The sequence below is a fragment of the Clytia hemisphaerica genome, unplaced genomic scaffold (genome assembly GCF_902728285.1).
Source record: "Clytia hemisphaerica strain Z4C2 unplaced genomic scaffold, Clytia hemisphaerica genome assembly, whole genome shotgun sequence".
Taxonomy (NCBI): domain Eukaryota; kingdom Metazoa; phylum Cnidaria; class Hydrozoa; order Leptothecata; family Clytiidae; genus Clytia; species Clytia hemisphaerica.
In genome coordinates, this window is record NW_027103836.1 from 1073448 (window position 1) to 1089020 (window position 15573).

The window sequence follows — 15573 nt, forward strand, 5'->3', positions numbered from 1 at the left end:
CTATACAGGTCTGTAACTTTCAACATTTGATTATACAAGGTTAATTTCATTGTTTCTGTATGTATTTTCATGTTTCAGGAGACCTTTTTTGACTTACTTGCTGATTCTGATCTATATATGTGTGTACTAAATCATCTGAGGGAGGCATGCTAAAGCATATTATGTAAATTTGCAACAAAACATTAAAAATTACTGTGCTTTCAAAAAATGTTACTCTAGGAGACATTTTTTGACTTACATCATTGTTACTTTTCTTTCTTTAGAATTGCAGGTGACAAAAATTGACTTCTGAATTTAGTTTAAATATCTTCATCATTTGAATGATAGACCTTCGAAAGGAAAATTATTATTCAGCTTCACCTTTAATGATATGTTTAATACTGTAGTTTTATTTTCAAACTATTTAACTAGCTGCTAAAAGTGAAGAAAATTGACTTACAGAAGTCATTGCATTGCATATCTTTTTATTAGTTTTAATCAAGATTACTCTTTCTGAAGAAAACAAACCTTTACTCATGACAACTAGACCAATTAGTTATTATTTAGTTTGAGTTCTTGTGTTCTTGTAGTAATTTCAATTTTAAAGGTATATATAAGTGTCCAAATTTGACTTACTTTTGACATATTACTTTGGAAGTCATTGCATTGGCAATAAAATCGAATGTTTACAGAAATCGAATGTCAACTAGAATGTGTACAAAAAGAGAAAAGGCAAATTGAAATGTCAAAGGACAAGATTTTATCTTTGGTTGAATAGCTGTATTTCTTCAGTAATCTAGTAATTCAGTCTCATTTTATATCTTTAGATTAAAAAAATAGTCTTATATGAAAACAAAAGCAGAAATTTGGATTTGTAAGAATCTTGGTTGCAATAAACAATTTAAGCACAGACAAAGTTTACAGAATCATAAATTGAATTGTGGTGTATCATCCTCAGTTAAATGCCCAGTATGTTTCAAATCGTTTGCAAGATCTTGGTATCTGAAAAGTCACAAGTGCAAACAGAAAGAGTCACTAGAATGCAGTCAATGCAGCAAAGTATTTCCCAAAGTGTGGCATCTGAAACGACACATTAAGAATGTACATGCAAAATTAAAGAAGGAGTTGAAATGCAGCACATGTGAAAGGCAGTTCTCAAGACAAGACTTCTATGACAAACACAAATGTAGTGGTGGTGGAAATAAGGACAATAATGAAAATATTGAAAAGAAGCAAGGGTACTTTAATTTTGAAGAGACTGAATGTGATGATAACTTAAACGAAATGGTTCAATGGAGTTTCAACAATTTTACTCATGAGACAGTAGATGATGGTTTCGTTCCAAGTATGGCCTTTGAGTCCACTACTGATCAGGTCTGAATTTACTAATTTATTTTATTAATTTTGGATCCTTTTTGATATTCATAAACTAAGTATTAATCTCAGGCTAAACTGACTGCTATTTTAGACAAATACTTGTGCATGTTGTTCTAACAGACAAAGGTGTCCTAAACATGATAAATTTTTGTTGTACCTCTTCAGCTTATGGAAACCCTAGAAAACAAAGAATATCAGGACCAAAGTACTCCAAAGAACCGATTTAGAAAGAAGGTTGGTATAATTATAGTCTAATTCGCCACTTATCAAAGTTATTTTATCATCTTTTCAGATAATAATTGGTTACTTAATAATTGGTTATAGTGCATAGGCTTATCAAAAGTATTCTATTTTTATAGAACATTTCAATGGATAATAGAGAATCTCAGAATTCGACAATGGAAATTGCTAGTACTTCTCCAAAGGTTTGTTAATAAGATTATATCAAAGAAGTCTGAACTATACCCTGTTTGTGAATATCAGTTGATATTTAAGGGCGAGAGAGGTATCAAAAGTTTATTGAATTTTCTCTTCTTTGTAGATTGTTGAATCTCTTGAGACTACTGAGCCAGAAGACGTAGATGTCGAAGGTATAGATTTTGAATCAAGTAATGTTTCTTCGTTAGCAACACCAGTAAAACCAGCACTTAACTCTGACAGTATTAGTGAGATAATGACTCCAAATACAAGGAAACGAAAATCACGTCTGGCAGAAGAACTCACTGAATTTTTACAAGAGTGGAACCTTGATGGTAAAGAAGACACTCTCGATGTTGTACTTCTCACACTAAAACAACTAGGTCTATCTGAAAAACTAGATGCAAAAATAAATGATACAGCCACAACAGAAACAAGAGGTCGGAAAATGACACCTTTCTCCACACGTAAGGTTATCTGGAACTTTTTCCATGAAGAAGCCACCCCATCAACTATTACATCACGTCCAGCAAAACTCAGAGTTTCAGAGAGAGGCAACATCCAAACGGGATTAGATTTTGCAGGTACTACGACCATTGTGAATCAAAGGGGCAAACAATTTTATGAAAATAATTGGATGATGCTCCATACAACTTATCATGAACTATACCTTAAATTCATTGAAAAATTTCCCAACCATAAAGTCTCGCATGACACATTCTTTGCCTTAAAGCCATTCTATATAAGAACAGAAACGGAAAAAGACATTGAAATGTGCTGCTGTAAGCATCATTTACATGCGCGTTGGTCAATCGAATCAATCGTAAAAAGTGCTAAAGAGCACAACCTTGGTATTCCTTTTGAGGACTATGCATCTTTTTTTGCCTATCTGTATTCAGATTGTGATGATTCTGAGACAACGTACATTCCCTAGTCTTGCACCCCAAACAAGAATGAGTTCTGTAATAACATAAAACACAAATGGGAAAATCTTATTTGAAGGCTGAAGGAGTCATCCAATGAAAAAATTTTGATTGACTTTACCACGTTTGAAATGGTGAAGTATGTAAATAAGAAAGGCAAAGAAGTAGAGCATTTGAAGGCTGTGACTAAAATGTCTTCACTGGCTGAAATTGTAACCTTTCTAGACAAACATCTCTCCAACTTCATTCACCACAGAAATCATTTGCGACACTATCGCAATATCAGCAATTCGTTTCGTGAATATTTTGATGTGTTATTTTTGGATATAGATTTTTCCGAAAATCTTAAAATCCCTGTCAAGTTTGAGCTGCAGTCCATGCATTGGCATCATGAAACTGTTACTGTGCATTCGGGTATCACCAAAATTCATGGTCAAAAATCTTATCACCCCTATATCTCAGATGATAAAAAGCACGACCAGAAATGTGTGAAATATGCAGTTGAAGAAATGCTTGATTCAATTCACATGATTCCGGAGATATGCATAATTGAGAGTGATAATTGCAACTCTCAGTACAAGTCAGCCCAACACTTTGATGATATGCAATCTATTTCCAATAGGTTGGGTATCCCTCTTTTCCGTATTTTTAGCATCGCTGGACATGGTAAGGGGGAAGTTGATCATGTAGGAGGGTTAGCAAAATGTGCTCTACGCAGACATGTTGGAACTGGGGGGAAAATTTCAACAGCTTCTGATTGTATTTCGTTTCTTCAGAAAAAGTTTTCTGAAAAACAATGCCCAAACTTTGTTATCAAAGAAATCAAAGTGGAGAAATTGGAAGAAATGCGTGCCGAGGCAAGGTTGAAATCATACCCTACCATTAGTGGCTCAGACCAGTGGCATGTTATTGTTTTTCATCCTCACTCCACAACATTGAAAGCCTCTCCCCAATTATGCATATGTGACCTATGCAAAGAATGTTATGGGTCTTGTTCTCTTTTTAAATCTTATGAACTTCGCACATGTGATTTGAAAGGAAACCATACACGATCGGGAGTAGAATCTACATCATCGAATGTGGAGGAAGAAGTAATTGATGATGGACCTGGATGGACTCATCTTACCTGGATCCTTTTGTGCCATAGCAGCTGATCACTCCTCGCTTGAAACTATCTGGTTTGTCAAAATCAATGACTACATCACTGCTGATGTTGATGTGATTGATGATTATGGAGTACAAATAGCTGCAGGCCAAAGCTACATTGAAGGTCACTTTTTGGAAAAGGTTTCCAGCTCAAACAAAGGCCACATCTATAAACTACAGGAAAAGAAAAAAACATTTTTCTTCCGTGAATCTGTTGTTTATCCGTTTGTTCAGATTCTACCATCAAAAAGATGACATTTCTTTTCAATTAATGAATATGTTGAAATCTTGAATTTCATTGAAAGTAATGGCCTTTCACATATTTAGTTCTGTTTATTTTAGTTTATCATGTTGTTATGTTTATTTATTCACAGAGTTCTAAGTATTGATTTATTCACAGAATTCTAAATTTGAGATTATTTTACCTTGCAATTTGAAGTTCTAACCGATTTTATTAGTAAGTCAAATAAGTCACTTTGGTGCAATTCTATCTTCTCTATTAGCATTATACTAAAATTCATAATAGTTTGGAATATCAGGACAGTCAATTGATTTTCTAAAGACCCCAAATTGATAGTTCTTGTTTAGTGTTTTTCCTATTAAGATATAATATTTATTATGTTGTTGTTGAAATGTTTATATTTAAAAGTAAGTCAAAAATGGGCACTATCTTTATTAAAGGAACCAAAACTAAGGCATCATATTCTAATAGAAGTTCTAATTAGAAGTTCTAAATGTTTAACTAGCTTTTGTAGGTGTTGTTTTTGATTTACTACATGAGAATTTCTAGATTATTTTCGATTTGTAAGTCAAAATTTAGCACATTTTATGTCATTATTTCTTGGTAATATTTAAATCTGTTATTTGTTCCTACTACTGTAAAAGTTTCCAAGAGAAAGCATGATATAAGTCATTTTTAGGACCCTTTACTACTTTGCAATGCCTAAATTTTAGCCGAATGTAAGTCAAGAAAAGTCACATTATTCATAGGAATTTTGGTCACCTCTTTATATTCATATGTTCCGAAAGGTATTATCTAAATGTTTTAAAAAGAAAAATTTGAAAAACTCCAAAGAGAATTTTTTTGACTTACACTAAGTGCCAGCAGTGTTTTTGCTTAGTAAGTCAAAAAGTAGCACTTTTTAAGAAAATGCAAACTACTACGCTTGTTTGTGTACCCTTCCTCCAAGCATGTCTGAAATTTTAGGCTAAAGTATTCAGGTAAGTCAATTTTATGCACTTTTGAATTTTTTTGCCACTTTTTGGAAATTTTTTTATGTCACACTATTTTTGGAAGTGATCATTTAGTGAAAATTAAACACAACATTATGGCAGAAGGTGGAAATGTGACTGAGGAAGATGTTGGACAAGTGAATGCAAGAAATATTTTTGGTGACCCATCTGATTCTTATTTGATGAAGGTATATATTCAATCATTCCATAATTTATGCTTTATCATTTCATAATTTATGCCAACTACTTGTACATTTGCTGTAACTTGTAAGGGACAGCGATCTTCTTTATTAGATTGACAGAGAACTAAATAAAGCCAGAATGGTTGTTTAAACGCTTCGTGACTTATGAAAGGTTCCTTCATTTTTCACATTATTTGAAATCTACACGCTTTTTTTTATAAGAATGGTGTAAATCCATTTCATCATGGATACTCTTAACTTTTTTTGGGAAAATCATCCTAAAATATTAATACAGCATTCTTAAGTTAGGATCCTAATTCAGAAAATTTAAAACATTTAGTACATACATCTCAAGCATAAAATGGCATTTTTGTGAAAGGAGTGTAATTGAAAATGCTCTAAAAATGGTATTCTCATAGCATTACTCTTAATGTTTTGGCCATTATTATCATGGACATTCTTATAAAGTGTATTCTTATAAAAAAAAGCGTGTATTCTTCATTCAGACCTGAAGATTGGAAATAAAGATTTGAGGAATATTCATAATATGATGGCAATGCACGTACTTAATGTTGTCTGTTTTAACCATTCTAAAACTAACAATCTTTTTTTCTTAGGATGTATCAGACATTGAGCTACACCTTGGGGAGCTTGATATCACATCTCAAGATGAACATGTTTTGGATGAATTGGATGGTATATTTCATGAGCTTTTATATATGATGTGTTGTAAAATGCTGCACTTCTAGAAATCTAAAGGAATCCTCTGCAGGTCCTAACTAATTTAACTTTATTTTTAACTTCTTTTCTTGTCGTTTTTAGAGTTCATTCAAAGAAATCTTGAAGACAATTTGGTTAAAGAAGCACTGAATAAGGTTTTTTAACTCTTTTTTTTTCAAATTAACCCTTTCTAAATCTTTTTATAGTACTGTGTTAAACATTCTTGTCCTTTTACTGTTATTGACGAGCTTCCTCCCTGGTTATCTACAGAACTCCCATGTGTCTCATGATAACTGCAAATCATAATATTCACTAAATCGTTAGACTATTCATGAAAATCTCTAGATAGCCTTTTTTAATAAACTTGTTTTGAAAATCCTCAATTAAACTCACACAAAATCAGGTCATTTAAGCGACCGTAGTGCAGTGGTAGAGCATTTGCCTACAGTGCTTAGGGTTGTGGATTCAACCCCCAGCAGGGTCATACCAATGATTCCAAAATTGGTACTTGATGCCTCTCTGCTTGATGCTCAGTAACATAAAAGAAGGATACAGGGTAAGTTGAGCAATCCAGGGAGAAAGAATTGCGCCCTTACCTTCAGGTAGATAGCTATCGAAAGAAGAGCCTTCGGTTCGTCTCAGACTGCAGTCGCAGACTTACTTATCACAGGTCATTTGTCTCTTTTTTTCTGACATTATCCAGCTGATTTTTGAATTTTTCCAAGCAAAACTCGAATTCTATTCAACATCTGTCAAAATACACAAAATGAAAAATTCTCCTTCTGATCACATTTAATAATTCTTTTTAGGGAGTTGATTTAAGGCAATATTCCAAACAAATTGAAACGGATCTCAGAGAAGTTGAAGATGACTCTATTCAAGATTGTATCTTTTCTTCTTCATTTGGTCTTAATCCTATTGTATTATTATTTGATAAAGGGTGAGTTCCTTGTCCAAAAACTGTAAAAAAAGAGCATAAATAGTTTCTTTAGCTAAGTGAATTAACAGCATACTAGAAAACTAATTCAAACTTTTTCAGCCCTTTTTCAATTCATGAACCCTTAACTTGGAAATTATCCATTAGACATCAAAGAAAGCAAAAACATTGCAAATTTGCATCAACAAATCAAAGCTTGTGATGGAATTCTTGAGGTAGGAATTTTTACATAAAATAAAGCTTGTCTCGTTTGCTTTAACCTGATTTTACTTTGACCCCATTACATAAGAACTTGTAGGCAATGTTCGTCAAAATGGCCACTTTATACCATTTGTTAAAACCAATACAATTTTGTTTTGAGGAGCCTTTTGTTAAACCATTTGACAGATAAGCAAGTGAAGGAAACTTATTTTGTTGAGAACTTACTTTGGAACTAATTTCCTCATAAAGTATTTACTATTGATGATATTCATGACGTAATGTTTTCTACGGAAAGAATCCGGTTTTTGCAAGTAATGGCAAATTTTATACAACTTTTGTCTAGTTTAAATTTGCCACTACTGGCTAAAACCGCGGTCTTTCCGTAGAAAACATTACGTCATGAATATCATGAATTGAATGTAAATATCTATTGCAATAAGTGGGTTAGAAGCATTTTGGTCAACCAACTGGTCTACTTTTCAACGGGGTTGAAATCTCAAGATGATTTAATTGATAGTTAACTTTTTTCTGTGTTTTAGACCATGGAAAACATGTTGAGTGGTTTTCAGGTATTTAGATTTATTCCATGTGTATTGATTGTTATGTGTCAAGTGTTGAGCTGACAAATTTCTTCTTATGAATTCGCATTTTCATGTATGTGACAACTAAATTTGACAGTCTATGGATTTTCTTTAAACCAAATCCCAACCTTTTTGGTCTCTTCAAGAAAATAAAATCTTTTAAACCATCTCCTTCAACATCATTCTTTTCTTCAGATCGATTTGAAAAGCATCAGTGCTGAAATCCAAACGCTACAAGAACAGTCACTCAGGATGAATATCAAGCTCAAAAACAGACAAGTAAACACTTTTCTGAAGCATATGTCAACCCACACTGGACCCAGATTGTTAATCTGTGAAAATATGGCAATAATAAGGCTTTCAAAACATATATGGTTATATATGCGACACTTAAGCAGTTTTTGAGATAATTGGACATTTTTTGCCATAATTTGCATGAAGAATCCATCTTCCTTGTGTCGATACATTTCAGCATACTATTTTCCTTAAAAATCTGATTTTCACTTCAGTTCCCTGATCAAATGAAGCAAAATATTTTTTTTGGCTGAACAATATGCACAGATGATCATATTCAGTAATGTTTACAAGTTTCTTTTAGTTTTGACACTATTAATTTTTTCTATAATTCTCAGGCAATCAAAAGTGAACTTAGTCAATTTATCGATGAACTGATTGTTCCTGAATCTATGATCTAGTAAGTGCACAAAAACAACACTATATTGTACATGGTTGACAACCTGCCCAAAATATCTAAACCTAAATTATATATTTCGCTGTAGTTTTTTAATAGCCATCGTTAAATCTGATTCTGTCGCATGCAGTCAAGGGGTTTTACTCAAATATAACGATCTCAATCAGAAGAAGAAGAAATGTGATTGAAAAAAAATCTTATGATAAATAATTTTCTATAACAGATCGGAGGGAAATCAAATCCCTCACTTGAAAGATTTCGATAAAAAAATAGGCAAAATTAGGCAAAAGGAATTCAATTATCAATTATATATTTTTTACATTTAGTGCAATCAACGACTTGCAACCTACAGAACAAACGTTCATCGAGCAGCTCCACGAGCTCAGTCACAAAATCAACATTGTCAAAGAGCAAGGCTTCAAAGGAGCCATGGCCTGTAATGATGTCAGAGATGTTCTCGAAAAATTGAAACTGAAAGCTGTCTCCAAAATTCGGGAGTTCGTCCTTCAAAGGGTTTACCAGTGTCGAAAACCAATGTCCAATTATCAAGTGCCACAAAATGCTCTCTTGAAATATAGGTAATGAAACAGCAGCAACATTTCCCAGTCTAGATTTCATGTGTCTTTTATTCTGATTTTTTCAGTATAAAAAAAAGCTCATTATCATTTTATAAATGACTTTTCACTGTGATAAAAGTTTTTACAATTACCCGGCGAGACTTACGGGGAATATTCTGGTAGCATCAAAAGATGCCCCTGTTTACAAGTTGGAAAACTAGTTGCTTGAATATAAACAAGATCAGTAAGAATTAGAAATATGAAAGCAAACACAATTTATTTCATATTTGTAGGTATTTCTTTGAATTTTTGCTGATGCACCATCAACAAGTAGCCCGTGAAATTCGTGATGAATACGTTGACACAATGAGCAAAATTTATTCCGCTTATTTTGGTGGTTATATCGCCAAACTGATGAAACTACAGGTATCCGTCATTATAATCTTTCTCTCACTCACTGTTTCATTTCACAACCATCTCGACTTATGATGATATATATAGCCGCTACTTTACGTAAATAACCAAGTAAATTAGGTCTTTTTGACAGTCTTGTAATTTTTTCGTGGGGTTCACGGATATTCAACTGTACGCAACAAGAAGTGGGAACCCTTGGTGTGGTGCTCACCCAGACCATTCGATTATCTTTCCTTATAAGAAAATAAAACTAGTAGTCTTTGTGAACTTACATTTTTGAGTATGCAGGGTGGAAACCTTTTTCAGAAATTTCAAGTGTGCCTTCTTCTCTTCTCACTCAATTTGATTCTCGAAGAACCTTTGAACAGGTGAAAGACACCTGACTTTTCATTAGACGCTAGTTACCTTCTCCCAGTGAAATTGTAACTCTTAACATTTTTCTTTTTTTTCACTACCCCAACAGTACGAAGAACTTGCTGGGAAAGATGATTTGATGGGAGTTGAGGATACTGCTAAAGCAAGAGGTTTGTTCAATCAAATGATAAGACTTCATCTTCTTAGCAAAATAAGAAATTCCTTGGATTTAATGCCAACCAATCACAGACGCTATAACATGAAGCTCTATAAAAAATGACGTTTGCGTTGAAATATTAGGAAATTGTGTAGATTTTGGTACTTAAAGTTTCATTCCGTCGTCCGTATGAACGACAATTACAAGCCAATTTTTGGCTAGACGGCATGAAAATTCAAGCTCCAAAAACTACACACAATATGTCTATTTCTTAACGTTTCAACATAAATAGCTCTGAGCTTTCATCGAGAATTTCTGGCAAAGAGGATGATTAGAATTGTAAAATGATGTTTGTGTAGGAATTTTAGAATCCCCATTTATTTCCACATTCTTCTTTTCATTTGCTTTAGGTTTCTTCTCCAGTAAAACACCCTTGAAAAATCGATCCACCATCTTTAGCCTGGGTAGTCGTGGACAAGTGTTGACAGATTTACTGGAAGAACCTATCATTGTACCTCATGCTGCTCAGAAGACTGAAAAAAGGGTGAGCGTCACTTTCAAGAATTTTGATTTGAATCCTCCCCCTTTTAGTATGTTGAGTTTTTTGTTGGTCATCTTAATACACAGGTTGCAAAATAAAAAGTCTGGAGACAAATCACGCTTTTACTCGAAATTTTTATGTGCTTGTTACATGATATTTATTTCTGATTGGTTCGAATTTATTGACACTAATAAAGTTATCAGCTGTAAGTATAACATGGGAATAAAATCACGTGAACTTTTTCGAGTAATCACTTGTTTTGACTGCATTGATGCCATTGATATAATCTTGCAACCCGTGTATTCAGACTATTTTGCACGATGCAAGGTAAATAGTTTTTTGTTAAGGATTGATTTAAGCTTTAATAGGGAAAGGCTACACCATCCTAAACTGAAGTTAGAAATACAAATTGAAATGGTAAAAATTAAAAGAAAATCGAGCAAAAATATTTGTCAGTTTTACACGTAAATAATGTAAGAATGTTTTGAAGGGGTACCAGCTTTAAACCGAGCGATTTATAAAATACTTTTCTTAAATTATATTTCCATTTTAATTCTTAGTACTCATACGAAGCTCTTTTTCGGAGTCAACACTTTGCTTTATTGGACAACGCGTGCAGGGAATATTTGTTTCTCTGTGACTTCTTCTTGGTTTCTGGTAACCAAGCAACCAAATTGTTTGTATCCGTCATGGGAAAAGTCATCACAGTCTTCAATGTAAGGCCATTTTTCCCATACGCTATTTTCATTGATGGATCATCCATATCAGAATTATTGAAATTTTGCTGACATCAGCATTTTATTGAAAAATTTCGTATTTTGTTGATTTCTGCTGACGAAAGCAAAATTTCGAAAAGTTTTTTTTGGCAAAATGATCCTTTTAATGATATTCAACGTTGGTCCAAATTTCATGTTTCTACCATTAGCCAAACTGGAGATATTTAAAAAACAAGTTTTGCTGACGTCAGCACTTTTTGGTTTTTGCGGTTTTTCGCAAAAATAAGGGCGTAAACAATTAGGTAACACCCCTACAGCGAAACTTCATCATGGTACCCTTCGTAGCAAATCATTGGTTTCCCCATTTTCTGCCGGCTAATGGCCTTCAAAAATTATGGTAATTTTCAGGTTTTTGAGACATGCCATAACTTACCCGAGTTTAACTTAGGAGTGTTCATTTTCACAATTACTCATTTGAAAAAAAAGATGGCAGTCTGTACTTTCATTCATTAAAATTATTATCTCGTTTAAAAGATGATCTTGAGTGGATCCCTCAAGAATTTTTTGGGAATTCAAAAAAGGAGATGAAAAATGAAGAAATAGATGAAAATCTTATTTACTCTTAGGTTCCAAATAAGCGGGGGGGGGGGGGTGGAAAATTTTCGAGATTTTGATAAACGGGGGGAGAACTAATTGCCGGGGGGTTGGAAATTGTACTTCTGAAAACCCAAAAATAAGGTGAATATAGGCTAAAATCTGGCTATTTAGAGCAAAATAAGGGGCCTTCTCTTTGACAGCTAAAAATATTCTTAAAAATTAATAAACAGGGGGGTCCTAATAAGGTCCGGGGGGTTGGAAAATTTTCGAAAATTAACAAGCGGGGGGGGCGTTTATTTGGAGCCTAAGAGTATCCAAAATTTTGAACCTTGCTGATTTCAAATCTGTATTCAGTTTTTTTCATATCGCTTTCAGATTAAAAGCAATGGCCGCACAAAAAGGTCAAAATAGTCTTATTGCAAAAGGTTATAATATTTGATTTCCAATGGATTTCTGCCTTTTAAATAGTCCGACGATCCGAAAGTATGGGCTCATCAATTGGAGAAAATATTGTATATTTTTTTAATGCGATTGTGAAACACAGATATATTGTTTCTCTTTCTTTTTGCAGAAACATATGACGAGTTACATAGCGACATGTTATGATGCAATTGCCATCTTCCTGTGTATTCATATTATTCACCGATACAAGATTATCATGCTGAAAAGAGAAGTACCTATCCTTGAAAAGTACGTGACTTCTTATGATACTTCTTTTGTCGATGTAATCTCTTGTATGTTTGTTTCCAGTTTTATTGTGAAAAGCTACCCTTAAAAGATTACACAATGAATATGAAGAATATTGTGATTTTAGCTCATTAATTTCAGTTACCCTAAATGTATTTCGTTGCTCTCGTATACTCAAGCTTGATTTACACTACGAAATTTTTGTACAGTTTCCGGCTAAATCTAAAATACTGAAAGCTATCAATGATATGGTAGTTAAATAGCACACTACATAAAAAATTGCTTTTCTTTCGCGTTGAGAAGGATTAGAGGAAAATGTTTTGTTACTTAATTGTTACTTTGTTCTTTTTCAACATTTTCTAGATATTGGGATACGCTATTAGACAGCTTGTGGCCACGCTTTATGAAAATGGTTGAACTGAACGCACAAAGTGTCAAACAAACTGATCCTCAGAAGCTTGGCAACATTGACATCCAACCTCATTATGTAAGCAATATAATCTACACTTTTATCACTCAATTTTATCTACCTTAAAGGAAGAAATTTGGACGGATGAAAATTTAGCGGACTCATCCAAAATTCAGAAAAAAACTGATGATATTAGACTCAGCTTCGCTTCGTCGAATATCCATCAAGCTCGACTGAATATTTCTAGATATCCGATTTTTCTTGTCAAATATTTGCTTAAGATAAGTTAGTCTGAATCGCAGACCTCTATAGATATACTTTCTATAAGAAACTCTTTTCGCTAGAGGAAGAAAGATAAGTATATTTTACAATTCAAAATACTTTCCAATGACTATTCTAACTTACAATTTCTGTAACCATTATTCCCTTGATCATGATGCAACCAACCCTTATGATACTTCTGTTCATTTTAATGTGAGTTTTTTTTATTTTATTTTTGTATAGATCACACGACGATATGCGGAATTTTCAGGAGCGATTAATAGTCTAAATGAAAGTTTCCCTGACGAAAGGGTATGTTTATTGTCAAAGTTTTACTCACCCATTGTTTCCTTCTGCTAAAAAAGGTCGTTCTCGTTATATTTACTATCGATAGTTTTACCTGCGTGCAACTAGAATCATTATTAACTTATCTCAACCCAGAACTGGCTTTAGGTTCTTTTCTGCATATTTATTTTATACAAGCCAAATTGCATTTGCCATTAGCATATTGTATTTTTTAAAGTTATTCTGTTTTATTTTAGGTTTTAAAATGCTTGGGTAAATTGCAACGAGAAGTTGAAAGTTTCATTTTGCGAAGAGCCTCAGAGTTTGTGAAACGAAAAGATCATTTAGTTTTTCTAATTAATAACTATGACATGATGATTCAAGTGATCCAGGTTTGGTTTCGTTTTTGTTTCGGAAGAACCCTGAAAATTATTTTGCGAAAAACAGAGAGGGAGATGGAGGGTAAATTTGCAAAGAACGGATAGAGTGCCCTTTACACAATAACTTCCTCTTATCTTGTTTGCTTGTTGGATTCTGACGATTTGAAGAAGAATTCTGAATCAGGTCACATCGCAAAACATTTTAGTTCAACTCACTACTTATATTTTCTTTCCCTTGTTGACATCTTTCGGTTTTCTTCTCCACAGGAACGAACGACGGATGATTCTAAAGAGAGCGATAGTTTCCAACAAACACTGAACACCAAAATACAAGAATATATAGAAGAGGTATCGAGTCTTAATGATTAAGTGATTTAGAAAACTAATTAATAAGAATTGAGTGAGCCTCGAATTTTAGCCTCGCTGAAGAAAACTTATTGCATTAAAACTTTTAACATACAGTGTATCCCAAAAAAAGGGGACAAATTTTTATATAAGTAAAATCCTCTTAATTTATGCCAAATTTTATGACTTGTATACTTTAAATATTTCAATATCAAAAACCTTTTCACCTTTTGAACCCATTTAGGTTTTATCACCGTACTTTGGAGGCATGATGACTTTTGTTAAAGAAACAGAACCAATGATCGAACGTGGTCAAGCGCAAAGTATTCGTGTTAATGAAGGTAAGCAAAATATTCAGTTGATTCTTTAATTCGATTCTTTGACCAAACAAATCGGTTGTTGATTTTTTTTGATTTAGTGAAAGAGCGTCTTCTGTAAGGCCAATCAGGGCTTTCCACTATCTGTTTGTAACCATCGGTTTTCTTAATAGTATGATTTCGGCTTCTGTGTGATGGCGTGGCTACAAAATTCTTTTGTCGTGATGGCGTAATTTGGACTATATTTCACCTTTTTTTGCGTGATGAACAGGTTTTTGCGGTTTTCATTTTCGTGATGAGAGAAAATTGGCCTGATGGCGTAATAAGGGGTACCACTGACGACCTCAATTTTAAAGTAGTTACAAAATCGACCTTCTTTTTCAAATAAAGTAGTATGAAAGACTCTTTTGATAACTCACTTCCGGGTTTCTGATCAATTTTTTGTTTTGTTCTTTTAGGTCAAGTTACTCAACTGGTTCGTGACTTCGCTGTCCGTTGGAAAGCCGCCATTGAAGGGATGAATTCCGAACTCATGCGATCCTTCTCCAACTTCAAGAATGGTACTCAAATCTTACAGGTCAGGTTTAGTAGGTCTTCTCCTATATAAAAATCTCTTGTTAGGTTCAATTTAGATTAAATCAAGAATTATAATCATGCTTTATCTATTAGTAATTGCTATAGAAAGCGACCATTCGAAGCCACCTTTAAACCAATAACTGAAATAAGTATTAAAAACATTAAAAGAACTTTTAACTCTGTAACAAGACAAAAACTTATTTCTTGTTCTCAATTTTCAGGGTGCATTGGCGCAATTAATTCAATACTACCATCGTTTCCAGAAGATTTTATCTCAACCACCCTTCAGTCGTTTGGCTTGTCGAACAGAACTAATTAATATTCATCACGTTATGGTTGAAGTCAAAAAACATAAAACAGCGTTTTAACCCTACAATGTCTTCTTTCTAAATTATTGGCATCATTTGGTAGCTTTTGATTCTTTGTAATTTCGCCTAAAGCGAACCTACTGACAGGTGTTTTGCCTGAAATGTCACAGACAGTTTGATACCCCTCGCTTTGCAATCACTTGAATAAAGTTCGTTAAGTTAGAGATTTCAGACTGTTGTATGAAAAAGTATTAAGTTATTGGATTTCAGAATGGAATAGAT

At 33.5% G+C, this 15573-nt stretch overlaps 1 protein-coding gene across 1 annotated transcript; it reads left to right on the forward strand.

The window, feature by feature from the left end:
* Positions 1-5102: 5102 nt before the first annotated feature.
* On the forward strand, positions 5103-15573 carry LOC136807145 (vacuolar protein sorting-associated protein 52 homolog). The gene is made up of 21 exons (XM_067063721.1): positions 5103-5263; positions 5875-5953; positions 6080-6132; positions 6787-6862; positions 7062-7129; positions 7655-7684; positions 7892-7975; positions 8329-8390; positions 8714-8965; positions 9238-9370; positions 9822-9882; positions 10280-10413; positions 10971-11126; positions 12295-12413; positions 12774-12897; positions 13324-13392; positions 13623-13757; positions 14013-14093; positions 14335-14431; positions 14866-14984; positions 15205-15573. The coding sequence occupies exons 1-21, from the start codon at positions 5171-5173 to the stop codon at positions 15349-15351; spliced, it is 2172 nt and encodes a 723-aa protein (XP_066919822.1). The 5' UTR covers positions 5103-5170; the 3' UTR covers positions 15352-15573.

Excerpts from the sequence above, each read along its gene's own strand:
- LOC136807145 (XM_067063721.1), top strand. The coding sequence starts at position 5,171 with ATGGCAGAAGGTGGAAATGTGACTGAGGAAGATGTTGGACAAGTGAAT. Across the intron at positions 10,414-10,970 it reads CTCAGAAGACTGAAAAAAGG|TACTCATACGAAGCTCTTTT; the intron begins GTGAGCGTCACT and ends TTTAATTCTTAG. Across the intron at positions 13,393-13,622 it reads AAAGTTTCCCTGACGAAAGG|GTTTTAAAATGCTTGGGTAA; the intron begins GTATGTTTATTG and ends GTTTTATTTTAG.